This window comes from Lupinus angustifolius, unplaced genomic scaffold (genome assembly GCF_001865875.1).
Source record: "Lupinus angustifolius cultivar Tanjil unplaced genomic scaffold, LupAngTanjil_v1.0 Scaffold_6_183, whole genome shotgun sequence".
Classification (NCBI taxonomy): Eukaryota; Viridiplantae; Streptophyta; class Magnoliopsida; order Fabales; family Fabaceae; genus Lupinus; species Lupinus angustifolius.
In genome coordinates, this window is record NW_017717617.1 from 508 (window position 1) to 13,818 (window position 13,311).

Below are 13,311 nucleotides of genomic sequence, written 5' to 3' on the forward strand. Positions count from 1 at the left end.
CATATATTTGATACAATGATATCAACTATTTATTTTCGGGGTTACATTATAAGTGATCTAATTACTGACACCCCTTAGATTTCTAAAAGTTGATAACAGATATGAGCGTAATGGGTGGATACCTATCAGGTTAACCCATAGGGGATAATGAGAACCCTACAAGTTAACACATAAGGAAGGTTATGGTCCTCAATACACCAAATCAAATTCAGTTTTCTCCTCTCCCCACCAAAGTGAAATCGCAAGTCCCAAGAGGAATCAGAGATTTGGTTGAGGAAGGTCATCATACCACAAAACCTCTTTCAGAAAATGTGGATCAAAGGAACACATTCAGGAACATGGATTCAGGTATGACCCTGCATCCTTTGATTCATATATGTGCGTAAGAATCATGAAATTCAAGATCCTAGGATTGGTTTTTCACCAATTATAAGGAATTTCCAACATGAACATAAACTAAAAATTACTTTAGCAAACCAAGATTTGATTAGCTGAAATCTTTTCAACCAAGGTACTTGAGAACAAACCAACAACAAAAATTATATTGAACCTGCATTCTTTGACTTATCAATAGTCTCCATTGGTTCAGTAGACTCTGGTGAGACCTCACTACTGGTGGCACCTGCGTTCTCATCAGCGTTGCCATTAGCATCTCCCTAAGGTGGTGGAGTTGCTGGTGTTGGTGGAGTAGCTTGTATGGCTGGTTTTGGTTTCGTCATAATCGGCTTATAGAACCTATGAAGTGTGAAGAACGCATACTATGTCAAAAGAAAACACAATGAATAATTAACCAAAAAAGTATACAATAAGAATCCAATATATTTCTCAAAAAAGTTCACTAGTAACATCTATGAAAGTTGTAACTTGCCATTGTGAAAGATGAAGGAATGAACAATGCGTGATAATGAACCTTGAAATTAAGCTTGATGCAAGATATGAAAGATAGCAAAACGTGCAAAGAAAGTGATGAAAGAATACTTCTCGATATTATTGAAAAAGAATGAATAGAAATATTGAAGTTATGAATGAATCTAAGAAAGGTATATACTACTAAAAATAGTATACCGGAAAAATAGAAAACCACCTGAAAACAAACAGCTTTCTAAAAATGGAAACTTCAAGTAGTTTGAGAGTTATTGGATTGAGTTTGATTGGGCTTTGTTGATGAGTCTTTGGGCTGCAATTTATTCGTTGTTGACAGTCCCCCACAAGCTGGTATGTGGATATCTAACATGCCAAGCTTGGAAACTAAAGTATGGAATGGTGTTGGTGATAAGGACTTGGTGAAAACATCTGCAATTTGGGAAGAAGAAGTAATAGGAAGAAGGTGAATGGTGTTGTTTTGAACTCTCTCTCAAACCACATGGAAATCAATCTCTACGTGCTTGGTTCTCTCATGGAAAACCGGGTTTGCTGCAATGTACAAGGCTGATTTACTATCGCAGTAAATGCTGACAGGAGCAGGGTGAGAAATGCCAAAATCACTTAGGCGGAAGACAAGCCATTGAGGTTCACAAGAGGTCATTGCTAATGCTCTATATTCCGCTTCTGCAGAGGACCTTGAAACTGTATTTTGCTTCTTAATTTTCCATGAAACCAATGAAGCTCCTAGATAAAAGCACCAACCTGTTATCGATTTTCTTGTATCCAAGCATGCCCCCCAATCTGAGTCAGAGAACCCTTTGATTATTGTTGTGTTTGAGGAAGGAAAGAAAATACATTTTCCTGGTGAATTTTTGAGATACCTTAAAATTCTATACACACTGGTTTGGTGAAGTTGAGTAGGAGCAATTAGATATTGACTTAGAATACCAACGGAATATGAGATGTCTGGACGGATGTGTATGAGGTAGAGAAGCTTTCCCATCAATCTTCTATAGGATGATCCATTAGAGAGGAGGTCACCTGAATGAGCATGAAGTTTAGTGTTGTATTCTATTGGTGTGGACACAGGTTTTGATCCAAGAAATCCAGAGTGTATTTTCTCTTGTAAAGGGCAATTCCATGAGTGGATTTGGCTATCTCCATGCCCAAAAAAATTTGAGGGTCGTTTGGTGCTGGTTTTGGTAGAGATCCATCCACGAACTGAAGTTTGTTCTTTGACTCTAGTGCCATGCTCATGGCCCTGGGCTATCTAAGATAGTTGTCTCCTTTCAAAAGGGAAGAAACCAAAACTGCTCCAGGGTTCTCATTAGGGGGCATAAAGAAAGGACTTTCAGGATCCAAAATTGGATTGATGATTTGGTTTGCCATTTGGTAGGGAAGGAACATAGAAGAAAGATTGTCTGTGATTCAAAGGCAAGATGGCGCAGCAGAGACACCTTCATAGAAGGTGCTATGATACCATGTGAAAGTTGTAACTTGCCATGGTGAAAGATGAAAGGGATGAACAATGCGTGATAATGGACCTTGAAATAGAAGCTTGAAATTAAGCTTGATGCAAGATACAAAAGATAGCAAAACGTGCAAAGAAAGTGATGAAATAATACTTGTGGATATTATTGAAAAAGAATGAATAGAAATCTTGAAGTTATGATTGAATCTAAGAAAGGTATATACTACTAAAATAGTATACCAGAAAAACAGAAAACCAATTGAAAACAAACAACTTTCTAAAAACGGAAACTTCAAGTAGTTTGAGAGTTATTGGATTCAGTTTAATTGGGCTTTGTTGATAAGTCTTTGGGATGCAATTTATCTGTTGTTGACAGTCCCTCATCAAGAATTGAAAATGATACCTATCAACAACCTCAACTTTCTTTCTTATTTCAGATGATAAGAGTACAGGGTTGGCATACTTAGGAAGCGATTCCTGTTGCTGCTTCTTCTCCCTAAGCCAATTCTCAGCTTCAACACATTCAGTTAAGACCTGTCAACACAAAAAGGAAAAAAAAAGATTAAAATGTATCCTCTCATCCTATGAGTAAGAAACTAATCTCTTTCAAGGATGCATGACTGACCCTCCCAACAACAATTATCACCCAAAAAACGAACCTTTGATCTGGCGTATCAGGGTTACAGTTAGACCTTACCCTACTAAACTAACGCAATTTTTTAAAAGTACTCTTGGGGGCTTCCAATTATATGATGTTTGGAAATATAAAATAAGTTAATCCACATAAAGACATGGCAGCCATTAAAGAAACAAAAGCTAGAAAGTAGATGAGCAAAACCTTCTGTTTCTCGTTGATTTCAATGTGATCAAATTTGGGATCATTTGACACTGCAGCTTCTCTGTAACTATTATTGCTATAGATGGACTGATCAATCACAGTACCACTTTCCATATATTCTTTATAACGCTCTTCAACTGGTTCACCTTGCTGCACCTACATGATTCTCCAATAACATTACAAAACAAGTATTGAAATATTGATAAGTGTGAAATTGTGCTATATTTGTATTTCATTTAATTTGCATTTTAGCACACAAAAAGGTGAAAGAGTTAATGATAGATTCTTTGTTAGGAGTCACAGCTTGAGTAGGATTGCAAACTCAATATGGTACTTTAAGCCATAGGCTCCCTTACCTAATAGACTAGTATTTTGGTTTGAACTATTCTCATATGCTTAAGTCCTAACCATTGATATTTTTTGTGTTTGACTCTTCTTATATGCTTAAGTCCTAACAATTGACCATTTTTTTTTGAAGTATAGTCATGTGATTAATTACAAACAATCTTTTACCAATGAACTTCTTACCTTTTTTAGTTCTTCAAGTTTGGCAACATATACACCTTTAGTTTCATCTTCACCATCCTCATACAGCCAGTCCTCCACCTCCTGAAGTTTGGCAACAAAACCTTCCTTCTCACGAGCAGTCACAAACTCTTCATATTTGTCATCAAGCTGAAATGATAGCAGAAAAATTAGTTTCAGCAATCATTTGCCGATACTAGTTGCGGGTATTTTGGCAGGTACCCACCTTGTTTCTCATGTCATAAACATAAGCCTCAACAACATTTTTCTTGTCTTTCCTTTCTTCCATCACACGATCATGCAAAGCCATTTCAAACTCCTTCTCTACAGATTTTTGGGCATCCACATGTGTCATTGCCTCATAAACTAACTCTGCTACAGAAATGTTTGTTTTCTCAACCTTTTTCTTTGGAGCCTGAACCTGCAACATCAGAATATGCACATGGATATAAAAGATTGTGCATTACAGTATAATATTGATAGGATGTATAAGATTTATGCACCAAGTGAAGCAAGGAACCATGTAAGTTGAATCCACCACAGTATGGCACAAACCCATATCAAAGATAAGACATGTGATTTATTTGTTAATTTAAACTACTTTGTCAATTATAATATGGTAGGTAGTTTTAGTTTAAGGCTCACATAATCAGCTAGCTAGAATTGAGAACCAATTTTATTCTCGGTTCTTACTTTCAAGAGTTATATCGACTCTCGAATACTTTTGGTAGTAACAAAAAAAAAGATGACTCTGGTTCTTGTATATCCTATATCATTGCAACATTAACATTTAAACCATATTTCTTCTAATATTTTTCTCATTCTCAATTCCTGTTTATTGCTTATGTTTTACTAATTTATATTATACCATGTTCCGTGCAAGATGGGGATCAGGAATAACTTTTCCCTCATAATAATAAGAACAATAAAATAAAAAGAAGCATACTATAGGATGCATGTGTTCTATAAAAGTGATGATTTTTATTCAATCTCTTGGAACCTTCATTTAGAATTTAGGATGATAATATCTAGACTTATATATTTGCTAATAATGACTTAATCACCAATAAGTGTCTGTAAAGATTTATACTAAATTGGTATAAATATTTATATATAGTCAGTGTATTATCTACAATTCATTTATACTATTTTTTAAAAAAAAAAAATGAAGAATCAATGATAATTAAAAATAAATAATGTATAATCACTAACAATATATAACCCTCAATACATACATTTTTCTCTTATCACAAATATAAGGGATAGCCCTAAGAAAAACAAATAAAAAAGGATTGAAAACATTAGAAAACAACCATAACAAATCAATCCAAGTCATGTACATGTTTAATTTTCATAACTATCTAGAACAACAAAACTTGAAATAAATATTTATATACCGATAATATAAAGATTTTATATACAGTCAATATATCATTCATTTCTTATTTATATTACTTTTATTTTAAGGTGAATAATAATTAAAAATGAATGGTGGACAATGTAAATTTTTTTAGACTATCAATATATACATATTTTTTTTCATGAAATTTTCACCAGCATGAAACCTTATTATAACCGAAGCTTTTTACATTACTTCTTTATTCTTCTTCCGCACCTCCTTGCCACTCCTAACAGTTCGAACACTATGTGCCCTTGATATAGTATCACTTGTCTCCCACTGTGGTCGCAAAACAGCTACCAAATCCACAAAAGCATTGAGTATGAACTTGTATGACTTCTTATCATTCAGGTTCATGTAATAGAAAAATAGTTGCTCCATGTAATCCCAATCCACTACTTCATTGTTCCTCAACCTGGCTTCCACCATTTCTTTCATGGATTGGTGGAAGTCGTCATAAGGGTTTGAGGAACATGCGAGAACCACTACATACTCAGGATTAGTTTGATCCACATTCTGATCTTTTGCAAGATGAGAAATTGAAGATAATGAATCATCGAAGGTTGTGGTTGAGGTTGTTGAGCTTGATGTTCCTTTATCACCTATATTTAAGAGTAGATCCAAAATACATTGAAGTTTCAAATGCATAAATGTAAATCAAATAATTTGTATACTATATATTTTTTAGATTTAAATATGATTGCAGTATTTTAAATTGGAGTATTTTTGTCCATATAAATAATGTAGTTAAAGTTATTGTAAACTTATTTATTTTGATTGTTAATACAGTTGTCGAAGTTTATTAAGCCTATCTTTGTTTGAGGTGAAATAGAATGGAGAGAAAAGGATGAGAGAGAATGAAGAGAAAGTGAATCTTTCTCTCCTTTGGATGAGAAGAGAAGAAAAAGTAGGCGAGACTCACCATAAATGTATTCTCTCCTACTTTGGAGAGAAAGGGAAGAGAGAATGAATTTTTTTTGTTGAAATCTCAAAAATGTCCTTCATTATTTTCTCTATTTATTAGTTTTAAATAGTGCTAATATACATAGGTCTTTTTTAATATAAAAAAATATCAATTAAAAAAGTTAATTGATATTATAATAACATATATAATTTAAAATTATAATATTTATTTTTAATTAATAATAAAATAACAATTTTCTCTCCATTCTCTTTATTTTAAGGACGTTTTCGTCATTTGAATTATAATATCATCTTTATCTTCTCATTTTCTATCCAACCAAACAAAAGAGAAAGAGAATAAAATATTTCTTTCTATTCATTTTCTCTCATTCTTCTCTTATATCAAACATCATAAAAGTCTACTTTATTTCTTCTCTTTCTCTTTTTTACCTCTTTCTCTCTTCTTATTTTTTCTTATCAACCAAATTAAACATAAATGCTAATATGATGGAGAAAACTATCCATAACTCAAATATATTAAAGGAACAAAATATAAAAAACATTAACATATTACCAAAATCCAAAAAAATATTAACATATTACCAAAATCCAAAAAAAAAACATTAACATATTACCAAAAATCATTAACATATTAAGAAAATCCAAACAGATTCAAAGCAAAAACAAGTATGAACCTTTGAGGCACAATGCCAACTATCATCAAATTAAAGATAAAATTAAAATAAATGATTTTATAGGACTGATTAATTTCTTTATATGTATTATATAACCCAAAAATTCTTTTTGGACACTAAAATCATACTCCAACCTCTTTTCAAAATATTCTGTATACACTAATTACCACATATCAAGTTGGTCATAATATTTATATAGTAATACAATAATGTTTAATTAATATAATAAATTTATAAATATTTTTTATTTACAACGTATAAGCCATTTATTGCAATGTTATACTGATTTACAATGTGTAAATCGGTTTCTATAGTATATAAGGGTAAAAACAAGTTACATCATGATTTGCTTTAAAGTGGTCAAACTATAATATATAGAAATATGAATTTAGTCTATTAAAGATTAGATCTAACCTATTTAAAATTTTGGCATGACTTTTTAACTTATTTAAAGACATATTATGTTATAAAGCCTTTAAATTAACGTATCTACCTTTAAATAGATTAACATATTAAATAGACTTATCTAACACTAACAATTATATTATTATATTAAAATGAGTATATAATAATATTATTTATATTATAATAGTATTATTTATATTATAATATATATAAATTTTATTAAATAATTAAATATTTTATAATATAACTAGATGTCATGAAGTCTGATGTGTTAAGCTAAATTTTCTAAAAAGTATGAGTTTGGTTTGCTTACGAAAAATCTAATCTATCTAGTTGTAGGTCGCATGATATGGAATCTTGCATGTTTCTACCCCTAATGGTATGATACGATAAAATTTGACCAATATTTTTCAGTTTTGACTCATTTAATTACATATGCGATATAAGAAGATTGATTCACCGGTTTTCCAATTAAAATAACCAATACAATATTGATAATTATGGTGTAAATGTATCAATTATTTATATAACTAATTTTAAAAAGTTTTTTATCCCATAGGAACTAATAATTTTAATAAAAAAAAATAGTCTATGCATCAACAACATGAAAACAAGTTATCATGCCATTAATATATCATCTAATATTAGTGTATTAATGATCATTGATTTTTTAAATAAAATTAATACTTATGAATAGTTAATAATATACCAAACACATAAAAAATGTATCGATAGTAAACTTACACGAATCTCTCTCAATTAATGAGCTAAAGAAGTCACCTTTCATAAAGAATCGGTTGTAGTCAGAAAGCTTTGATGGTGATTCATCGAATAGGATAGGGCCTTGCTTTGAATCTTTGTGATGGCTATGGTCTTCTTCTTCATCATCATCATGAACCCTTTTTGTGTCATGGATTTCTTCATCATCTTTGATGTACAAAGACTTGAAGTTCTCCATGAGAAAACGATGAATATCTGCTAGGGTTGCTTCAAGATCTTTCTTATCAACATTTTTCTTGGATAAAGAAGGATCTTGAGAAATGTCTTCTATGACCAAAGAAGTGGTCCTAGAATGCTTGCAACCCGGGAGTATCCATTTCTTAGAGGGAATATGGATTTGTGAGTGATGATTCTTAATCTTGGAGAGGTAGTCTTGAAGACTCTTTTGAATCTTCTTAGGCATGTTTGATGTTTGGCTAGTTGGTTTTGCTAATGGAAGTTTGAGTTAAAAGGATTAGGAATTTTGTAATGTGGCCAAGGAAATGAAGATGAGCATAAACAAATGTTTGACACATCAATGTTTTATGTCCTCAATGTGCATTTGGGGATGGGGTAGATAATTAATAATTAGATTCAAAGGACATTATACTTTTCCTAAATCATGATGTCCTAATATTTGTTACAAAATTGGAGAGTAAATATGAGATTTTGTTCCCCATTTAGGAAGGGATAATATCTCCTGTCTCAAAATGTATGTTACTTCATATAATATCATTTATGATTGGTAATAAAAATACTTAATTATTAAATTTTTAATTTAAATATATTTTTTAACTAATTATAAATAAGGGGGAAAATATGTTCCCTTTTGGCAATACCTTGGGGTGACTATGTTGGGATATTTTTAATTTAAAAAGAAGAGAGAGACAAGATATATTAACAAAATCAGATTTCTTGTTATTACGTATTTATAATTGATCAATAAGTTATATTCTTTTACATTATCAATTATTTTCTGTTTCAATTAATTAGGAAGTTGAGATATATGATTGAGACACTAGATTTTATCCCGTTGAAACAATAGCTTATGCCATAACCATAATTTTTCTGGTCATTAATTGAATTGCATAATTTTTTCTTTAGAAGGGTAATAATGAATCGAAAGAGAAGACATGAGAGTCGTGAAAGACATCGATAATATAATTGCAAAGTTTTTCATTTTTCTTTATTCTATTCTAAAACTAAACTCACAAACATACTTTCACAATTAATTGTGTTTAAAAGGATGGTAAACATTTAATCCCCGGAAAAAAAGAGTATAACATATAAGTTAATTTTCAATAACAATATTTAATTTAATACCATAATGTAACGTCAAAACTGTGAATTTAAATCTAATATTTTATTGTATTTTTTTGCAAAAAAATTATATGAGTGAGAGGTGTTCACAGTTGGTTTGAACTTGTTTTCAGGGAAAAAATTATTTAATCGGAAGACATAGATAACATATGGTCTGATTCAGTTTTTTTAATTTACCTAAAGACATCCTATCTAACCCGACCAAAAATATGTAATTTCTGTCTGATTTCGATTTTAATAAAAATAATAATAATTCTAATACACTTTCAAAGTTTTCATGTAAAAACATATGTCTATTTGAAAATAACAAACTCAATACATTTTTAAAGTGCCAAATTCAAATATACATAAAAATAAATAAGAAAGTGTTAATAAGTAATAACACTTTTAACTATTAGAAAATAAGAAAAATGTACACTTTAGATTATAAATTGCAAGCCTAATTGGATTTAGAACTAAAACCCTTTTTATTTTATGTGTAGGTGTAATAAGTATCAAATTGGTCTTGATTAGTCTGGTTCTTGAAATTACAACAAAAATTGAATCGAACCAATTGGTTTTAGAAAAATCACTCCATCACAATGCAAACAAATTCAATTTTTGTAGTTTCGATTTTTTGGATTGATTTTCAGTTTTTTTTGGACTAGTTTGAATTTAAAAACCCCTAATATAAAGAGTAGACAATCACCTTTGGAAAACAAGAAGAACCACTAATCTTAGTTAATATTTATAGTGAAATTTACATATTAAGTAGGGAGTGAAGTAAACATATATGATTATGATAAATGAGAACCATTAACATGAATTATTAAATCTTAATTAAATAGATAAGATTAAAAGATAAATGCATATGACTTTTTTTAGCTCATCATATGACCACTAAGTAATTTTTATTTATTATCATATTTAATTTAATTGTATGACTCATATTTATTGTTCTCACAATTTTTATATCATCTAACTATTCTCACTTAAAGCACTCTCCTCTACTAAACTAAAACTTGAAAGCAAACCTAGTTAAAGTGGATATGATCAGACAGTTTGACTAGATATGGCAAACTTGTTTTATAAATTTTTTATTTTATAATTAATGGAAGGTTTGACATTTTTATGGAATTTTCTTTAATAATGTTTGACAATCTTTGATTAATTTTAATTTAGGAATGAAATAAACTTTCTTCTAAACTTTTATAAAAGAGAGGGGATCAACTTACTCTAAGAGTAAATTAAAAAAACATATTCAACATTTTAGTCATTCATTCTAGGAAAATCAAATGGTCTAAATCTACTCAATAATTTAAAACATTAGATTTTTCTAAAAGGAATGGTTAAGATGTTAAGTGAATCCCCTCCATTTATAAAAAAAAATAAGAATTTGGAAACAAATTAGTGTGGAAAGTCACATTTTGTTGATTATGATTTATATAATACAAATGTGTGCTTTTATATTCCACTTTATATCTAACTAATGATTGGTATTACCGTGTTCGTCAACCCGTATTCTTTTTATTTGGCCAAGATTAAGTGTACCATCTTTATATGCTAGAAATTCTTACAAAAGTGTCAACTTTCTAATTTGAAATCATTTGAAATGAGCTTTCTAATATGCAAAATCAAAGAAACAAAAGTGACCACAAAAACAAATGAATAGAATTTAGTGAAAGACAATATTGTTAGTTAGTTAAATGATAAATCTAAAATTAACTTTTTAATGTAGAAGAAAATGTATAGAATTAAATTGAAAATGAAATTCAAGATCAAACACATTAAATATGTGCTTTAAACATGAGCACTATTTTAATTAGAACAAAATTGGAATATAGAAATTATGTTTGTTTAATTATTGATTTGCCCATTTTGACTTTATATATTAGTATAGATAAATGTTTCTTATAAAATAATTTTGGAGATACAAATTCCAAGTGCGCACACATATATATATATATATATATATATATAATAACCACATAGATTAGCACCTTACTTTGATTAAGAATCTGTTCAAGAGGGAAATTCTTATAAGGAAATCAAGCTAGAAACTAATGGCTTTTGTGATGTAGAGATCTACTTTGAGTCCTAATGGTAATTATTCTTGTACTTTTCTATTTTTTAAGAGTATAATTATTCTACCTAATAATTAAAAGTCTAATTTTCCGTAAGTGAGGATCTCTCTACATTCTATAGAATAAGAATAGATAATATATATAATAATAAAAAGTATAACAATAAAATATAATAGTAATATTTTAATAGTATTTTACACATACATGAATATAATAATGAAAAGTAGAGTCACATGCTTAAATAAGTAAACCAAAATTCTTCTACTTTTTTATGAACTTGGGCTAAAAGCCCAATGCAAAAAACTGTGGACCTTTACAATAAATTGTAGTTGTAGAAGCAGCCATAAAAATGGTAACAAACAAGCATGAGGAACATAAAATAAATACAATTCTCCACAATCAAAGAGTAACCAAGCTTAGAGATAAAGTCTGCAACAGCCTAAGCCAAACAATAGAGTAATGAGTAAACAAAAACCTTTATCTCTATCATGATCCATAAGAATTAGGGCCACCATAAAATCCACTTCTACTATATGCAATAAAAATATCCATGCACACAATATCACACATGATACACTACACTTAATTTGAATTGTATGATCAATTTTTCTGTCAAGACTTCTTTATAATGAGCCTAATATGTTATGGTATTAAGAACTCGACACATGATACATAAGGTAAATGAGTGAACTATATTGTTAAAGCAACCGAAAAGAGTAGAGGAAATTGAATATAGAGGAGAAGAAGTTTGAGATATATGTGTAATGCCCTTGTTGTATTCCAAGGAGAGTAAAGCTGTGTATTTAACAAAAGCTGGAAACAATCTAAGAAAATGAAAAGAAACTAAAACAATTACAACTCCTAATTGCACATTCCAGAAATAGTAGAGCAAACATGAATTGACTTAACTACTTTATCATAAATGAAATTATTTCTAAATACCCCCTCTTAATTCCTATTCTATCATAATGGTAAGACATCCTTTTATTATTCAAATACGTACTACACCAAGTATATCCCTAAGCATTTTGAATCTACTATTCTTATAGGCTTTTGATAAGTGCCAAAAATACCTAATTTACAGATACTTTTTTATGACACTTATCCTATGCAAAAATGTGAAAACCAACTTAATTCAACACTTTTTAAATAAATTTTGCATTATTGGACAATATAATTTTTTATTACCTCTTGTCCAAGTTTCCCTTGAATTTTGTAAGAAATTGATTAAATTAGAAGAAAACCAAGAATGCATGCCAAATCAAAAGCTAAAAGTCCAAAGGAAAAAGCTCAAAACAAACAAGCTAAGTACGACATGTTGTGTGCTTAAGCTTGTCACCAAAAAGATGACTTAGGCTTGAAGAAATCATGCCCAAAAGTGCCAAGTAATCAACTAAAATCAACTCAAAAATCATGGAACAAAGGTTGCTTCGGCATGAAGAAAGGTTGGTTTCTTCACCATGAAGAAATGTTGGTTTCTTCACCATGAAGAAATGTTGGTTTCTTCACCATGAAGAAATGTTGGTTTCTTCACCATGAAGAAATGTTGGTTTCTTCACCATGAAGAAATGTTGGTTTCTTCACCATGAAGAAACCAACCATCCAAGCGTGGGTCTACATAAGCTAAGCGGCCAAGACCAAACCCATCCATGAAGAAAGGTTGGTTCCTTCACCTTGAAGGAACCAAGCAACTGGGCGTGGGTCAAGCTCAAGCTGGGCGACCAGACAAGTCAGAAACCTTGCCATGAATAAAGCTTGGTCAACTCATCAAGCAACTTGCCTATTCTTTACTTGAAGGCCAAGTACATGACCTCATGCATGACATATATTCTGAACAAGCAAGTATGAGATGTCACCATGTACGTAACTTAGCCCACAATAAGCTGTCCAAGCTAGCTGTCCAAGATGGGACAAGCTGCTGACCCACTAGCTTGTACCAGTGAGCTAGGCGACCATGAAGTGAAGCTTGGCGGTCCAGAATACCTATAAAAGGCACCTTTATTTCTTCACTTAAAAGATTGCACATAGTTGTATATTCTTTATAATCTCTTCTCATTTATTTCATTTTC

General features: G+C 30.4%; 1 protein-coding gene and 1 pseudogene across 1 annotated transcript; both read right to left on the minus strand.

Moving 5' to 3' along the window:
• Positions 1-550: 550 nt before the first annotated feature.
• LOC109337482 lies at positions 551-4,257 on the minus strand (annotated as a pseudogene).
• Positions 4,258-5,283: 1,026 nt separating this feature from the next.
• On the minus strand, positions 5,284-8,346 carry LOC109337483 (transcription repressor OFP14-like). Its single transcript, XM_019574461.1, has 2 exons — positions 7,845-8,346; positions 5,284-5,705 (listed from the first exon to the last, which is right to left on the minus strand). Exons 1-2 carry the CDS (start codon positions 8,281-8,283, stop codon positions 5,284-5,286), a joined length of 861 nt encoding a protein of 286 aa, XP_019430006.1. The 5' UTR covers positions 8,284-8,346.
• Between the last annotated feature and the right edge of the window lie 4,965 nt (positions 8,347-13,311).

Bases quoted from the DNA above. Each gene is read 5' to 3' on its own strand.
- LOC109337483 (XM_019574461.1), bottom strand. From the start codon at position 8,283: ATGCCTAAGAAGATTCAAAAGAGTCTTCAAGACTACCTCTCCAAGATT. The intron at 5,706-7,844 runs GTAAGTTTACTA...ATCTACTCTTAA, and splicing joins ATTAATTGAGAGAGATTCGT to ATATAGGTGATAAAGGAACA.